This window comes from Panthera pardus, unplaced genomic scaffold (genome assembly GCF_024362965.1).
Source record: "Panthera pardus isolate Hobbes unplaced genomic scaffold, ASM2436296v1 HiC_scaffold_13, whole genome shotgun sequence".
NCBI lineage: Eukaryota > Metazoa > Chordata > Mammalia > Carnivora > Felidae > Panthera > Panthera pardus.
In genome coordinates, this window is record NW_026526688.1 from 8,045,466 (window position 1) to 8,062,899 (window position 17,434).

The window sequence follows — 17,434 nt, forward strand, 5'->3', positions numbered from 1 at the left end:
ATTGATTTTCACGGAATCTTCCATTAAGTTTTGCCAAACTCTTCTATTTGTAGCCCACTTAGGGCTGCATTTGATAGATGAGTGTAGTGACTTACAGCTGACTTGAGCGTTGATTGATATTTTTATTTACGTTAATGAGTAAACCAAAAGCAAAACAATAAAGGCTTGTTCATCACTGACTTTAGCAACTTTTTCGGGGCGTTGGATAATAATTTTTGAATATTGGAAGCCGAGTTCCTCAGTGTGTGGTGCTGTTTACAGTGTAACAGCTACAAACACATCCCTCTTTACAGCTGAATTGTATTGTTCATATTTTCCCCATCACCTTCTTAAGTCTATACCAGGGACTGGCAGCCTGTAGATCAAATCCAGCTTGCCTCCTGTTTGTGTTAATAAAGTCTTTTGGGGACACAGCCACCTCCATTCATTTATGTATTTTCTGACCGCTTTCGAGCTACAGCAGCAGAATTGAGTAGATAGAGACCGTACAACTCACAAAGCCCCAAATATTTACTATCCGGCTCTTTACAGAAACAGTTTTCTGACTCCCAAAATAAACCAACACTTACCCAGAGAAGTTTTGGTGACAATGGATATGTTCTTTATCTGCACTATTCAATACGGTAACCAGGGCTGTATCTATCGAGCTCGTAACTATGGAGCACTTGGAATGGGGTTACTGTGACTGAGGAGCTAAAGTTGTCATTCTATTGAAATTGATTTAAATTTAAGTAACCACAGGGGCCCCTGGGTGGCTCAGTCCATTAAGCATCCGGCTTCGGCTCAGGTCATGATCTCACGGTTCATGAGTTCGAGCCCTGCGTCGGGCTCTGTGCTGACAGCTCACAGCCTGAAGCCTGCTTCAGATTCTGTGTCTCCCTCTCTCTCTGACCCTCCCCAGCTCTCGCTGTCTCTCTCAGTCTCTCAAAAATGAATGAATGTTGAAAAAAAAATTTTAATTACAAAATAACCACATTTTATAGAAGATACTATGTTACACAGTGTAGGTCGAGACAGTCAACAAAACTATGAACCACACCCTGATTTGTAGAACTAGCTCATTTCTGGAGTGTGAATACCCCCATTTTGGCAATTTCAAGCCATCAGTGTGATATCATTGAATGCCAAATTGGGAAGAAATATGCAATATTATATAATATTTTCACCATACAGACTTTGACATAAATAGACTTAGTGGACATAAATAACCTCAAGAACACAGATAAAAGTAAAATATTAAGAAATAATCATAAAGTGTGAATTTTGAGTATACTTTGTTTTCAATAAAATTTTTAAATTATAAGTTTGTATCATTTAATTTTAACTGTAGCTGGGTTTAACAACGGGTTGCAAAAATCCTGAAAAATATAAGTCCTCTCTCTCCGGCCAGTACAATCTGGCTTTAACAGCCTACTGAGTGAACACCCCATGTACTTTACTACTACATGTAAAATAAATCAAACTGAAAAAAGGTATTAAAGAACTAACATGAGTGAGAGAGAACACTGAAAAAGTGTGTGAGTCTGAAGCTCATTTGTCAAAGTGCATGCACTGCCTAAGACAAGGAAGGCATTTCTACTTGTCTGAAGACCAACGCCTTACAGAAGCGTGGAGGCTATAGAATAGGGCTTTGTTTTTGTTTGTTTGTTTGTTTGTTTGTTTTTTGTATTTAATTTGTTTTGATTGGGCTTTATTAATGACATATTGAAGGTACATTAAAACTTTTCTTTTTTCTTTTTACTTTTAATATGAAATTTAGTGTCAAGTTGGTTTCCATACAACACCCAGTGCTCATCCCAACAGGCGCCCTCCTCAATCCCCATCACCCACTTTCTCCTCCCTCCCACCCCCCATCAACCCTCAGTTTGTTCTCAGTATTTAAGAGTCTCTTATGGTTTGCCTCCCTCCCTCTCTAACTTTTTTTTTCCCCTTCCCCTCCCCCATGGTCTTCTGTTAAGTTTGTCAGGATCAACATAAGAGTGAAAACATATGGTATCTGTCTCTCTCTGTAAGACTTATTTCACTTAGCATAATACTCTCCAGTTCCATCCACGTTGCTACAAAATGCCAGATTTCATTCTTTCCCATTGCCAAGTAGTATTCCATTGTGTATATAAACCACAATTTCTTTATCCATTCATCAGTTGATGGACATTTAGGCTCTTTCCATAATTTGACTATTGTTGAAAGTGCTGCTATAAACATTGGGGTACAAGTGCCCCTATGCATCAGCACTCCTGTATCCCTTGGGTAAATTCCTAGCAGTGCTATTGCTGGGTCATAAGGTAGGTCCATTTTTAATTTTTTGAGGAACCTCCACACTGTTTTCCAGAGGGGCTGCACGAGTTCGCATTCCCACCAACAGTGCAAGAGGGTTCCTGTTTCTCCACATCCTTGCCAGCATCTATAGTCTCCTGATTTGTTCATTTTGGCCACTCTGACTGGCATGAGGTGGTATCTCAGTGTGGTTTTGATTTGTATTGCCCTGATAAGGAGTCACTCCTCATCAGGGAAATAGAATAGGGCTTGGTAACCTAGGGAGGGTTATGGATCCTTAAAGGGATTCCGGAAGGTGAAATCTCTGGATTCACATGCAAATTTTATGTGAATGTACAGAAAACATTTTCCTAGGAAAAAGTCAAAATTTCTGGGGGGTTGAGGAATCAGGATTTTGAGTATTGGAACATTAAAGGGGGTAACCTCACTCAAAAATTTGATAAACACATTTGAGGACTAAATATAATGAGTTGAGGCTGGAACCGTAGCCTTCTGGATCCTAAGACTGAAGCAGGTAAAGGCAGATGAGAGTTGGCACTAGATGAGAAATGGAGTCGAGGGGGTTCCTATGAGGCTGGGGCAGGACCTAGACTCACCACTTGAAAACCACCTGAAGTATTCATCAACCGAAACATTGTACTGAGTGATTTATATATAATTCAGTACAGAGGGACAATAAGAACAAATAGGAAAAGAAAAAGTGATAAAGACATACGCTAGGTAGATCTGACAACTCTATTATAGGTCCATTTGAAATTTTAGAGGAGGAAAGTAGAATAAATATTGAAAGGAATAGAAATTGAGAGTTCTTCACAACTGAAGATTTGGAGATATTTGCAAAGAGTATATTGAACAAAGATTAACACCAACTATTTAAAAAATGACAAATCGGTAAGGAAAAGAGAAAAAAATAAAGAAAAATAATCAAAGGAAAGGAAGACTTCATTTATAAACAGAAAAAGATGTTCCATATCAACAAATTCAGGAAATACATATTTAAATCATAAAGAGATGCCATTTTACATCGATTACATTAAAAACTACGAAAATATGGGGCACCTGGGTGGCTCAGTCAGTTAAGCCTCTGACTTCGGCTTAGGTCATGATCTCGCGTTTCATGAGTTCAAGCCCCGTGTAGGGCTCTGTGCTGACAGCTCAGAGCCTGGAGCCTGCTTCGGATTCTGTGTCTCCCCCTCTCTCTGCTCCTCCCCTGCTTGTGCTCTCTCTCTCTGTCTCTCAAAAAATGAATAAATGCTAAAAAAAAAATTTAAAAAGCTATGAAAATATGATGTTGGTGAGGATATGGAGCAGGAAAAACATTTACATACTGCTGGTTATAGTATAAATGGAGAAGAATTAGGTAATATCTATCGTACTTGAAGGTACGTATGTATCGTGACCCAGAAATCCCAACTGTGGTCTGAGAAACTCATAGAAAAGTAAACATATAAGGAGATTCATTTCATTTTGCAATACGGAAAAGTTCACATAACTTAAATGCTCCATAGGTAAATAAGTAAATTGTGATTTTGTACAGTGAGATCCACATCAATCAACATGAACAAACTATAACTATACTTACCAATATGTATAAAATTAAAAAAATAATGATGGGAAATAAAACGAATTTAGAATATATGTTAATCTAATTAGATGAGAGGGTAATCCAAAGACAAGAGAAAAAAAGGATGATTTTACTTTATCCATATTTGTGTTATTTTTTTAAAAAAGACATGATACAAATATGACCGAAGACTGCAATTTATTAAATATGTTTATTGTAGTGTTTTCTGTATTTTCCTCTTTAAATACTTTGTAAACTTTTTTAATGAATCAAATCGATGTTATTCTAGAGATAAAATCTCAAATATTATGCAATTATTAGTTAATTAATTTTAAGCCCTTTTGGTATTTCATGAAGTCCAAAGAATGACATTGGATAAGCAATCATTTCATAATATCAGAAATGCTAATTTTAAATATATGTAATAAATATACACCTTAATATTAAAATTATGGAAATAAATTGTTTTTTTAAAAAACTTTCAAATTTTAGAAGTGTGTTTATATACAGTAAGGTTTTAAGTATTCAGAGCTGTAGGTATTTGATGTACAGTTTGATCAGTTTTTTTGTCACACTATTTCTGTTCTCTTGCCATTTTTACATTTAAAATAGGGCTTTTTAAAAATGTATATTTATTTTGAGAGCAAGGAGAGAGAGCGAATGGTGGAGGGGCAGAGAGAAAGGGAGAGAGAGAGAGAGAGAGGGAGAGGAAGAGAGGGAGAGAGAGAGAGGGAGAGAATCCCAAGCAGGCTCTGCGCTCTCAGCACAGAGCCTGATACCAGGCTTGAACCCACGAACTGTGAGATCATGACCTGAGCTGAAATCAAGAGTCAGACACTTAACTGACTGAACCACCCAGGTGCCCCTGTGAGTGCTTTTTCTTTTCTTTCTTTAATTTTTTTTCTTTAAAGTGAATCTAAAGCCTTTTTGGCTAAATTTCCCAAAAATTAAAGTTTAAAAAGTCCTTCCCAGGGGCGCCTGGGTGGCTCAGCCGGTTAAGCATCCAACTTCGGCTCATGATCTTGTGGTTCATGGGTTTGAGCCCCGCATTGGGCTCTGTGCTGACGGCTCAGAGCCTGGAGCCTGCTTCAGATTCTGTGTCTCCCTCTCTCTCTGCCCCTCCCCTGCTCATGCTCTGTCACTCTCTCTCCAAAACAAATAAACATTAAAAAAAATTTTTTTTAAAGTCCTTCCTGATTGGTTTTTTATTTAGAATATCCACTAAAAAAGCACTTGCCACATTAAATAACATGGACTATCTTTTCAAAGCCACTGGTCTCTTAGAACATGCCTAGACTTGAGGATGAATCGACTATACGCATTTGGTTCCCTAATCACTTTGCTTTAAATTTCATCCTGAAGAACTCTGTGTACTCTGTGTGTTAAGAATTAACGATTGCCCTGAAAATGCCAGCCAGGCTGAGCCACTGACAATTGTTTTCGCTGTGTGATGAGAGCATCACATTAAATATTTGTTGAAGAAAGAATGAAAATCAGGGTAAAGAGATCTTTTCCTTACGAATTACGTTATATTGTTTCTCTGGGTTCTCAATCTAACTATATCTGTCATTATTTAAATTTCTCTTTCAAAACTAATGAACCAAATCACAGACAAGGGAGAAGAGTACTCAACTGGGAATCAGAGCTCGTGGTATCAGTTCTGCTATTAATGTAGCTATATGACCTTGACAAATTCTATAACTTTCCAGGCCTCAGTTCCTTCACCTTTAAATTGTGAATGCATAACTAGATTTCTTTAAAAAAATTTTTTTTTACATTTGTTTATTTTTGATAGAGACAGAGCACAAGTGGGGGAGGGGCAGAGAGAGAAGAAGACACAGAGTCTGAAGCAGGCTCCAGGCTCCGAGCTGTCAGCACAGAGCCCACACGGGGCTCGAACTCACAAACCGCGAGATCATGACCTGAGCTGAAGTCTGACGCTTAACTGACGGAGCCACCCAGGCACCCCATAAACAGATAATTTCTAATGTTTCATTTGCTTTCATGATTCTTAAGTGGAGAGTTAGAGCATTTTTGAATCAATGAGACACAAAAGACTTTTCCATCCAACCAATGGGCCAAGCTAGACATTTTGTCTTTGACAACTCTTTCTCTTGATGTCTCTTACTGACTATTCAGCATGGTACCTAGCAAATAGTCATAAATGAAAATGACAGTTATTCTCCCAGAAATGTTCGTTATAATCTTACCTCTTCATTGCTCTTATTTTTATTGTCTTAATTTAGGCCATTAGCATCTTTTCCATGAACCACTGCCTTTTTCTCCTAATTGATCATGTCTTTCATTTCTTTGCATCCTTTTTATCTCCAACATTTGGAAGTATCCTTCCTCAAGCCCAAGGTTTTAGGGGTTAAGGTCTAACCTACATAGAAAGTCCAATATCGGGGCGCCTGGGTGGCTCAGTCGTTAAGCATCCGACTTCAGCTCAGGTCACAATCTCGCGGTCCGTGAGTTCGAGCCTCGCGTCGGGCTCTGGGCTGATGGCCTGCTTCTGATTCTGTGTCTCCCTCTCTCTCTGCCCCTCCCCCATTCATGCTCTGTCTCTCTCTGTCTCAAAAATAAAAAATAAACGTTAAAAAAATTAAAAAAAAAGAAAGTCCAATATCTTTCTCAATCTGGTTTTCTTATTTTTCCAGTTTAACTTTTTGCCAATTTCCGTCTTCCCACATTTCTTTAGGTAGCTCTTACCTCCTCTAGACAAGGCAATTAAGTCAAAATCAGTTAAACCAATCATGCATTTCCCCCACTTTTGGCCATGTTGTTCCTGTTCCACAATGTCTGCTCGCCTTCTCCATCAGGTGAAATCTATTTATTTATTATGTTCCTGTTCAAACATCACCTTTTTAAAAAGTTTATTTATTTATTTTGAGGGAGAGAGCAAGAGGTAGGGGCAGAAAGAGAGGGGCAGAATCCCAAGCAGTCTCCATGCTGTCAGTGCAGAGCCTGACCTGGGGCAGGGGACAGCTTGATCTCATGACCATGAGATCATGACCCGAGCTGAAACCAAGAGTGGGACACTTAACAGACTGAACCACCAGGCACCCTTCAAACATTCTTATTTTCTCTGAACACACTGGAAGAAAAATTTCTCCCTCTCGCACCTGGAATCATCTCATAAGACTGTTATACAACCGTGTTTCAGAGCTTACATGGGAATGATACTAAGTTGTTGCCCTCTCTACTTTCTCTGGTAGATCATATGCTAATTTATCCATCCATCCATCCATCCATCCATCCATCCATCCATCCATCCGTTATCAAAGATCTGCTATTCATCAAGCACCTTTTTAGAATGTAGGCAAGAGTTCTAAGAACTGGAATGTTTGGGTGGCTCAGTCAGGTAAGCATCAGGCTCAATATGGGCTCAGGTTTGTGTTCTGGAGGTCCTGGGATCGAGTCTTGAACAGTGCGCAAAGCCTCCTTGGGATTCTTTCTCTCCCGCTCTCTCTGCTCCTTCCCTGCCCACACGTGCTGTCTCTCAGAATAAATAAAAATTTAAAAAAATTATTGTAAGCACTGATTCCAGTTTTTAAACAGTGTATTGCCTATGTGGAAAGGCAACTTTGAAGTGAATTTTAATTTGCAAAACAGAATGTTAAGTGCTGTGATGGGGTACGGTCTGCGGGGAATATTTTAGAAGAAAGAGGAGAAAAATCTATGGCACAGATGGATAGGAATTATGTCCAGGCAATTTCTCTGGTTGGGGGATTAATTTATTAATTAGTTTATTAACTATCTAGAGTCTGACATATAATTCGAGTTCAGTAATTGTTGTTAAATATCCTTTATTCCGAGCCTTATTTTCTTCAGTGTGTTTGATAAGGGCTGTAAATAGTGAAGATGTTTCAGAGATATGAAGAAATTACGAATGACAGTACCAAGCATTTCCACTGAACCAGATTTCCACAAGGAAAATGTCAGCTTTGCACACATTGATGGCAGGTGTATTATCTACCTAGCACTCCACTAACAAAGACAAATAATCGCCTCCAAAGTGGTCTCCTACTGAGCTACCTGAGCCCAATGAGACAGTAATGAAGCGCAGGAGAGACGGCATTTTGCACGCATTCCCATTCCAGGACATGACAGTTCATGACCAGTGCAGCCTCGCCGCTGAAGGAGGCTCAACGCCGTCCTCCACGCCCCTCAAGAAGACGGGGTGAGTTATTTATTGCATATTTGACTCATTTCCCTAGAAAGTGCGGACGCGGTATGTGGAATATGTTAGGTTGTGAGAACGCCGGCGGCTCACTGCTCTCCTCCACTTTCAGCCTCGCTGTAAACTCTGCAGCAGCTCCGCCAATGCCTGGAACGGCGTCCTCCGCGCAGACTCCCCGTTGCCAGGTAACCAGCCTCCCCCCCACCCACCCTCTCCCGGGTCAGGCGCCGCTGCCGCCTCTCCGCCTGGCGCTCCAATCAGGGACCAGCGTGGCCGTCACGTGGTCTTCCTGGAGGGCCCAGGAGAGCGGGGCGCGCGGTCCGGCGCGACGAGCCCCTCCCTCCCCGCGCCCTCCCCCCCGCCCCTCCGCAACCCGCGGCCCGGCCGCCCCGCCCCGCGAGCCCGCGGCGCGCAGGCGGGGAGGGCGGGGCGCACGCGGGCTGATCTTGCGCCGCCGCCGCCGCGCCCGCTTCAGCACCTTCCGCTGTCCGCCGCTGCGGTCGCCGCCTCTTCCAGGTAAGGAGTCCGCGGGGCGCAGGGTGAGAGCGGGGCGGGCGCGGGCGTGAACGGTGGTCTTCGAACCGCGGTGGCGTCGCTGGAGCCGGCGTGCGAGCGCGCCCGTGGGGACCGCACACCGGGGCTGAGCGCGCCCTCCTGGGATTTGCACACGACGTTGCTGGCGGGGGAAGCTTCGGAGTTTTCGGGTCACGCACCTGATTATCACGAGGCACAACGCGCAGCCAGCGTGGGTTTATCTGAGCTGCGCCTGGGGTGTAAAGCGGCCACGACGAGGGACACAGTTCTAATTCTTAAGGTTATTAAGTGTTTGTACCACCGGAGTCAGCTTGTTATTCACATCTCTGTGCCCGCCGGGCGCTTCTCTACTAACTACCAGCCCTTTCGAAGATGGTCTTAATATTCAGGTTTTACTGAGTGAAAAGGAAAAAAAAAAAAAAAGACGGTATTAAGTGTGAGAGGCATAGCCTGTGGTAAATCATAAAAATACAATGTTTTCCTGCTTTTCCACCCACAGGTCCCCAGAGTTTTGCATACAAATATTAAATACATATATTTGTATTTTGCATACACATATTAAAAGGAGCAAATTTAAGCTGACTTTTTAATTTTTACTACATTAAAAGCCATTGATTTAAATGAAATTTAGTGAAGTTTGATTATGTACCAAATCTAACCCACTTGTTTTTGTAACTTCTTTTGATGGATTGATGGAGGCTTTCACAAGGGTTTGAACAGAGAGATTACATTTCTGAATGTTTCACTGAGTGTTTCGGAAATATCCCCCAGAGAAACTTATTTTCCCTACCAATTTTTTTTTTTTTTTAAAGTTTATTTATTTTGAGAGAGAGACAGAGAGCGAGCAGGGGAGGGGCAGAAAGAGGGAGAGAGAATCCCAAGCAGGCTCCGCGCTGTCAGCACAGAGCCAGACCCAGGGTGGAACCCAAGATCCATGAGATCATGATCGGAGCTGAAATTGACAGTCTCGTGCTTAACCGGCTGAGCCACCCAGGTTCCCCTCCCTACCAATTTTTAGAAACAAAGTTACAAGTCCTTCTTGAACATTTTGAGGAACCTCAGGTAAGAAAAAGGTTTTCCTCTACGTTTTCTTTATAGAGTAAATTCTTTGGGGGGAATTTCTAAAATTCTCTTTAGGTGTCTGTATCTCTTGCTCACAGATCTCCGGGAATAATCTCCTCCCCAGTGAGAGAATAATCTCCAGGTGATTATGCTAGAACACCGCAGGTGTTGGGTATTTGCACTGCTCTGCTTCAGAGGAGCCCGTGCGGGGCCTCTGGTGATGCAGCCCCTGGGGAAAAAGCACCCTGTTCCATCCTTTTGGGATTCTGCCTCACTGGCCTAGGTGTGCAAGGAGATGGGCATAGTTGTGTCTTACCTGTGTGAAGGAGGAAATCTGACAGTCTTTCACTGCTCTGTGATCTAACATTAAAACAGTAATTAAGTGACTATGGAAAATGGTCCATTAACTCAAAATTTGGGGAAACATTAGTGGATTAGAGATTAGTGTTACAAATGCTAGTTTTAGGTCATTACATTGAGTTTTTGGGAAGTCTTCTCAATTGGAATAAACCAGGGGCCTATTTCAAAGGGCATGCGTGGAAAGAAAAACCTTCTTTCCTCCCTTCCTTCCTTCCTTAACAGCCCAAACTATAATGGGCACTGTATTTATTTTTTATGTGCAATATAAAAAATCATATTTTCTTAAGTGCGGTCTTTAAACTTTATATTAAAATGGCTAGTTGAATATTATTATTTATATTGATCTGAATTTCTCCTGCGTTAATATTTATAGAAATACATAAAGAACTGTGGGTATCTCTGGGGGGAAAAAGCAAATATATTTACTGGAAAGTTTAAAAATTCTTCACTCTTTTTATTTGTTATTCCTAATATTGGTGTCCTAAAATTTTTTGACTCTTATTCATTACATAGTAATGAATTTAGCTTAGTAGTTTAGCATAGTAATTTAGCATAGTAATGAATTTACCACAAATTTAGCTTTGGAAAAAAATGTTGAAAATTGTTTTAAACGTCTGTTTTTTTTTTTGTGAGAGAGAGGCAGAACATGAGCGGGGAAGGGGTAGAGAGAGAGGGAGACAGAATCTGAGGCAGGCTCCAGGCTCTGAGCTGTCAGCACAGACGTGGGGCTCAGCACAGCTCCGACGTGGGGCTCAAGCACATAAACTGTGAGATCATGACCTGAGCCAAAGTTGGACGCTTGACCGACTGAGCCACCCAGGCACCCCTGGAAAAAAAAATGTTTTTAAATCTTCTGCTCCCAGTAGAGGGACTGTGAGGGCTAGAATGTTTTTGTTGTTCTCTCTTGCCTGTCGGTATACCCTCAGCCTGGGCTTGGAGAAGCCAGTGGCCGTTTTGAAATCACTCAGAGAAGATTAGGAACAGCTATAGTTTTGGTTTTTTCACCCTGTAGATACTAGAAGTCCAACATAAGTGATTAGATTATCATGATCAATAAAATTTGTTCAAATTCTCCAGCTTACCTAATTTTGTTTGCCTGAACTCTGTAATGAAGACTAAAGTGAAATTCAAACAATGGCGAAGGATTTACATTTCCTTCCTATATTCTAGAATGTATTTGCAATCTAATACATGCCAGAAAGGTAAGTTTATCAGATGACTGAATAAGCAGTTTACTCAGCTCTTCATGGTATAACGAGGTATATACAACTTTGTGCAATTGATGAGTTCTGTCATTTTGTCTTTCGTATGTCTATTCCATTTAGCAGATTGAAATATTAGAGTGAAGGCATACAGCTTTTAGTGTGTTTTCAGGAACAGAGTATTTTACTGAGAGTATTTTAATCCATAAAAATCATGTTAGGAATTTGGGAGGAGTTTCTTATTAACTCTGACTTCTTTTGTATCAGAAAGATACATTAAACTAAGAATTGCTTGGCACTTTTCAACATCCAAGATCTGCTGTGTTCTGTGATAATTACATGGTAATTATCCTCTCACTGTCGATGACACTGTTCCTGGAGATTTGTGAGCAAGAAATGAGATGTGGATGCCTAAAGAGAATTTGAGAAATTCCCCAAAGAATTTATACAGAAACAAAACCCAAGGGAAAATCTTTTGTCTTACCTGAGGTTACTTAAAATGTTCAAGAAGGATTTGTGACTTTGGTTACAAATATTGGTAGGGAAATGTAAAATGACCAGCTTTGACCTATGCCTTTGTATAGCTAAAGAAAATAATCCTGTCATGATTGATTAGAAGGATTTCAAAAGTTCTGGTGGTAAAACATTAGGATAGAGGGTTCAGATTGTTGTTACTTGATTTCAATGCCTAGAAAAAATATCTATATCTTATATAGATATCTGTATATAACTGGAGAGAAATTCAAACATTTGAAATAGGCTAGACTTTGTAAAAAAAAAAAAAAAGGGGGGGGGGAACCTGCAATTGAAGCCGTTGGTGGCACTTGTGATCCAGATGTGACATTATTGGCTACTCGAGTGAGATAATTTAAAAAAACAATGACAGAAGTCTTACTTTTTATTACTTTACGTGTACTTCCAAAGTGTGATTTTCTAGCCTGATTACCTCCTAAAACTCTGGAATTCTGCATTTTAATTATCTATAGTAACAACAGTAAGTCCTATAAATCTACACTAAGATCATATGGGAGATAATTTGTCACTGTTATTTGCTATTATAGGGATGACTGATAGTTGTCATGTTCAGGAAAACTATCAAAAGATGTAGGAAATGATTTTTCATGCTTTGGTGGGGATGTCACAACATTCAATACTTGGTTCGTAGATCCGAATGCTCAGACATTGAGAACTCACAGGAGAGGAGTTCAGTAGTTTTCCTTATTCTTAGGTTCGTCATTATCTTCCACAGTGTTGACACGTTAGGTTGTGAGCATCAACCAGTATCCCCAGCATCCTCATTTGCAGTTATGTGTAATAAGTTCAGTTTCTTACCTCACACACACACACACACACACACACAATTTACTCTCAAATTGGAAAGTGGAAGATAATTCTCATCACACCGAGCACTCATGTTGATGTGCTGTAGGAAAACCTTCATTTTCCAATATATAACAGCCCCACGTGGAGCCTTGAGAATTGATGGTTAATATGAAATAATATTTAAGCTTGGTCCTTTGAAATAAAACATTGTGAATGAGTTTTAATGAAGAGTTAAGCAACATTTTATTTTTAAGGTAAACATGGTAATGGTTTTGAAGGGTTCATTTCAGAATTTTGGCCAGAAGGGTCCTTAGAGACCAGTTAATCTAACACTTATTTTGGATGAGATCACAACACACACAATGATGTGTTGCTCAGAGTGAATCTGTGGAAGAGGTGATCACCAGCATCATTTTCTCTTTCATTGTATTTTTTCAAATGACTAATTCAAAAGTTTGAGTAGTCAAGGATTTAGATGGCTTACATTTATTCTATATTGTTAAAATAACTGTACAAAATGAACGTCGTACATGGGTTTGGTCTCCTAGAAAGTTTACTTAAAATACTGGTTAAAAAGTGTTTTCCCACAATTTGTGCCATTTTTTAATTTTCTCGTTAATACAAGTTGAGTTTTGCTGTAAAGTCCTTTGTGATTTTTTGGGATCCAGTTACCTTAGAAATTCTTTATCCTAATGAGTCTCAGTGGTACATAAGTGTGCAGAGCCATCACACCTACAATTGGGTGTTAAGAAGACTAGAAATAAGAAGCTTCCAGAAGTCACATCTGCAGCCTGGATGGTGGTTACCATTGGGCAACAGTTTGAAGTCAGATGTTTATTTTCTGGACCTCGTGCCACTTTGATAGCAGAGCCGTCTAGAGCAGGGTTAGTCGAGGTGTGCCTTGCACCAGCAGCAACTGCATCTCCTTGGAGCTGGATGGAAATGCACATCCTCAGGCCACACCCCTAGCAAACCAGAATCTGTGTTTTAATAAGCCTCAAGTGATTCTTAACCAAGTAGGGTTTGGGAAGTCCTGATTGATATGAGGTGCGTTATGCCTTTGGACCCCGTCCCCTCATGAGCTGCTAATGGCCATGCATGCTTCCCCTTTTGAAACTTTAGTTGGGAGCACCAGGAACTGCTAAGTAAATGAATCCACCTGAAAATGTAATAGTGGCTACATTTCATAAACGTGTGATAATATCTTCTTGGACATAATGTATCACCTTCACTATCCATCTTTAAGGGGAATTTTATGTTGGCCAGGGGCATAATTTTTGACAGATGGGCTACCAAGTAGATTAACAACTTACCTGATCTGCATTGGCCCTGCCTTAGCCTATACAACCCTTCACTTCTCAAACTTTAGGATTCATCTCAGGCCTTCTATCAATGTATGCATGCATATGTTAAAGACATTTTTGGATTTAGTGACATCATATGGACTATTTCTTTTCATTTTAAAGCTTTTAAGCTTTAAAACCATTGGATTTCCTTTGCTAGTTTTTCTAAATTGACTTGCCAAAATATATTTATTTATTTATTTTGAGAGAGAGCATGCACATGTGAGCACATGAGTGGGGGTGGGACAGAGAGAGAAGGAAAGATAGAGAATCCCAAGCAGATTCTGCCCTGTCAGCTTGGAGCCCAATGTGGGGCTCGATCTCAGGAGTTGTGAGATCACGATCTGAGCTGAAGTCAATAGTCGGAAGCTTAACTGACTGAGCCACCCAGGTGCTCCATCAAAATAATTTTTTAACACACCTTGTCTAGAACAAGAAAATGCCAGTCCGAGTAACAGCTTCTGCCAAATGGGAATCATGATTTTCACAGACAGATAAAGGCCACCCTACCTTAAAAACTCATATGAATAATCCAACCCAAGAACAGATTAATTAGAAGGGGGCGGGGATCCTCAGGTTTACAGAATGATTCATGGTATAGCTTCTCAAGTCTTTCTTCAGCAGGCATGATCCTGTTTATAGAACCTAAGGTTACACATTCTTGCCATACCCTATATGGAAATGATCCTATTTTTTTTATGATAAATACATGTTTATATCAAATGTCTCTCTCAGTGGAATATTGACTTCAAACTTACTAGTTTATGGATGAACACATATGACTTCACTCCTCTGCTTTTCTTCAGCTGACTCAGAATGGTCACACTGAAGGTATATAAATGATCATATTGTTTAAGAAAAGCGGATTACTTCTTCAGTCAAATTAAAAATTACCCCACATTGCCGCTCAGGAGATTCTGTAATCCTCCAAGCACCTAGAGAGATCTAATTCCATAATTCATGGAATTTTCCTTTTGCTGGATAAAATGTAGGAAAGTATAAAAATAAATATGCAGATGGGTGATAAAATACGTGTAGGCGGATGATAGAATAACTACATTCACTTGGGCTGTGTCTTTGAATCCCTGTCTTGATCTTACTTGTAATTCCTGTGTGTTACTGATCAGATTGGAATTCATACTGGCGTAGTGGTCATTTTGCGTGCAAACCAGAACTACCATAATGACCTTGGTCTTTTCTATTTGCTACCTAATCCAGGATTTTAATGCAGGTTAATACTGTGCTTGTTGTGACCTATTTTACCATGTAAGCTCTTAAGAACATCATGATTTGACATATGTCGGGCATGCTTGGATAAACTGCCCCGCCAAGCACATGAAAGGTAAACCTAGGAATGGTAGAAATTTGAGAGATGAATCTTGATCAGTACAAGACACCAGAGGCAGCTTTTCGGCTAAATTATCTTTGCGCCATTAAACTAAGTAAGTAGTTCTCCACCTTTACTGTGCATATAAGTCATCTGGTAGTAATGTTAAAAAGCAAGTTTCCAGGCTTTACCCGAAGATTTTGATCCACTAGCTTTGGGGTGTGAATCTGCATCCAGGAATCTGCATGTTTTTGCAAGTTTCTCAGTTAATTCTGATGCAGGAGATCTGAGACACACACTTTGAGATGATTTAGAGGTCTTTTAAAATTTCATTCGTCCTTGATAATCCGTGGCTCTACCTATCAGTGAGAATAGTGGTCATTTAGAATTATGGATACCAGACAGAGGAGAAAGATCTCAAATGAGTGGGCCAGTGGCCGATTAAAAAAAAAAAATCCTTCCCATTTTTGGACAGTTTCCAAATGTTTTCGAATAAGCACATACTGATATATGATTATGAAAATATTTTTGCATAACTCTGAATGTATAATGTATTAAAATTTTCTTTATTCTTAAAGTTTATTTATTTATGTTGAGAAAGACAGCGAGCACTCGAGCTGGGGAGAGGCAGAGAGAGAGAGAGAGAGAGAGAGAGAGAGAGAGAGAGAATCCCAAGCAGGTTTCTGCACTGTCGGTACAGAGCCCGGTGCAGGGCTCAAACCCGTGAACCATGAGTTTGTGACCTGGGCCAAAATCAAGAGTCCTATGCTCAACAGACTGAACCACCCAGATGCCCCTGTATTAAAATTTTAAACACTGATTTTCAGCAAGGTGTTTTTATGTTGTTGTTTTTTTATTGATATACAGTTAAGAAAATTTGCAAAATTCTAGGGAGTATAAAGGTGAGTTAAACAAAACTACCTTGAATATCTGCATCCTGATATATCTCTGACCTTTGAATACACTTTCAATCCCTTTTATTAATTTTTCTTACTGTTTCTCAAACCTGCCGGGTACCAGTGTTTGCATATTAAGATGTATATATATGTTTATACATTTTTGTCTGATTATTTTATTTTGACTTTATTTATAGTCTATTTTAACATAAAAATAACAAAATTTAATATTTCATGATGATTTTTAAGTTATAAATACTTTGAGTTAATTTCTCCCTAAATACCAAGACACAAATTGTGTCTATTGATTACCTTTGTGAAATGAGAAATTTAGTATACTTTGTTTTCTTCTTTTCCAAAACTTCAGTACTTGGGAAAACCAAGATGTTCAGATTTTTATAACTAACTCTTCTCTGGTCTTCTCTTTCAGTAATTACTCTTGATATATGAATTTTTGTAACCATTAAACTTAAATATTCAGATTTATTTGCTTAATATATTTTTAAAATTGCATGAACGTCCATATTTGAGTTGTTTTAATTTTTTAAAAGCCTGTAAATTTTTTTTTAAATATCGGACAAGCTAGACTTTATTTTTTTAGTTTGCTGTTTTTACTTAAATTTCAGTTAGTTAACATAATATGTAATACTAGTTTCAGGTGTAGAATGTAGTGATGCATCACTTAAATACAACAGTGCTCATCCCAACAAGTGCCCTCCTTACGGCCCATCACCCATTCACACCATCCCCCACCCACTCACCTCCTCTCCAGCACCCCTCAGTTTGTTCTGTGTAGCTGGATCCATTTTATGGTTTGCCTCTCTCCAAAAGCCTCTAATTTTTATTCAAGTAATTTTCGAAGGAATTTTTCATGGTTAAATTGCCTTCTAAATCCTTGTGTGTATGACAGTGCGTTTCTGTTGGTTCATTTTCCCTTCACACACGAATTATATTTTGTCCATTTATAGAATAGTGAGATCACAGTGGCTGAATTTAAAATAGTTATTGTACTGCTGATTTTTGGAATTTGGTGCAGTGGTGAGATATGTTAATCTGCATTTTCCGCACTTGTACATAACATTTAAAAAAATTCTACTTACATGCTCATAGGGTCGTACAAAAAAATAAATGAAGTGCCCTGACTTTGCCGTAATTATATTTTGCTTGAAACAAGAGGACTACTTTCAGGGTCCTAATCGGGGTCTTTTTCAACCCAGATAATGTTATTTTGGCTACCTCTTGGGTTGTTGCTTTTATTTCTGTTACTTGTGCTTCTGTTTTCTCTAAACATGTTTATAATATGTAGGTTGGGGTTTCATCCCCTGTACACTGTATATTTCATTTCGTCTCTAATTAAAAAAAAAAA

General features: G+C 39.5%; 1 protein-coding gene across 4 annotated transcripts in view; it reads left to right on the forward strand.

Annotated features, from left to right (window-relative positions):
* Positions 1-8,471: 8,471 nt before the first annotated feature.
* Positions 8,472-17,434, forward strand: part of WDR17 (WD repeat domain 17) — a 106,205-nt gene continuing 97,242 nt past the window's right edge. The window contains exon 1 of one of the 4 annotated variants that reach the window (XM_053900806.1): positions 8,472-8,537. Coding sequence is in view for 1 of the 4 variants with exons in the window: in XM_053900807.1 (XP_053756782.1) it covers positions 15,218-15,287 (70 nt within the window). In the remaining 3 variants the exon portion in view is untranslated. Of the gene's footprint in view, positions 8,538-14,758; positions 15,288-17,434 lie in introns of those variants that run through there. The other 3 variants (XM_053900804.1, XM_053900807.1, XM_053900805.1) reach the window with 3 other exon arrangements.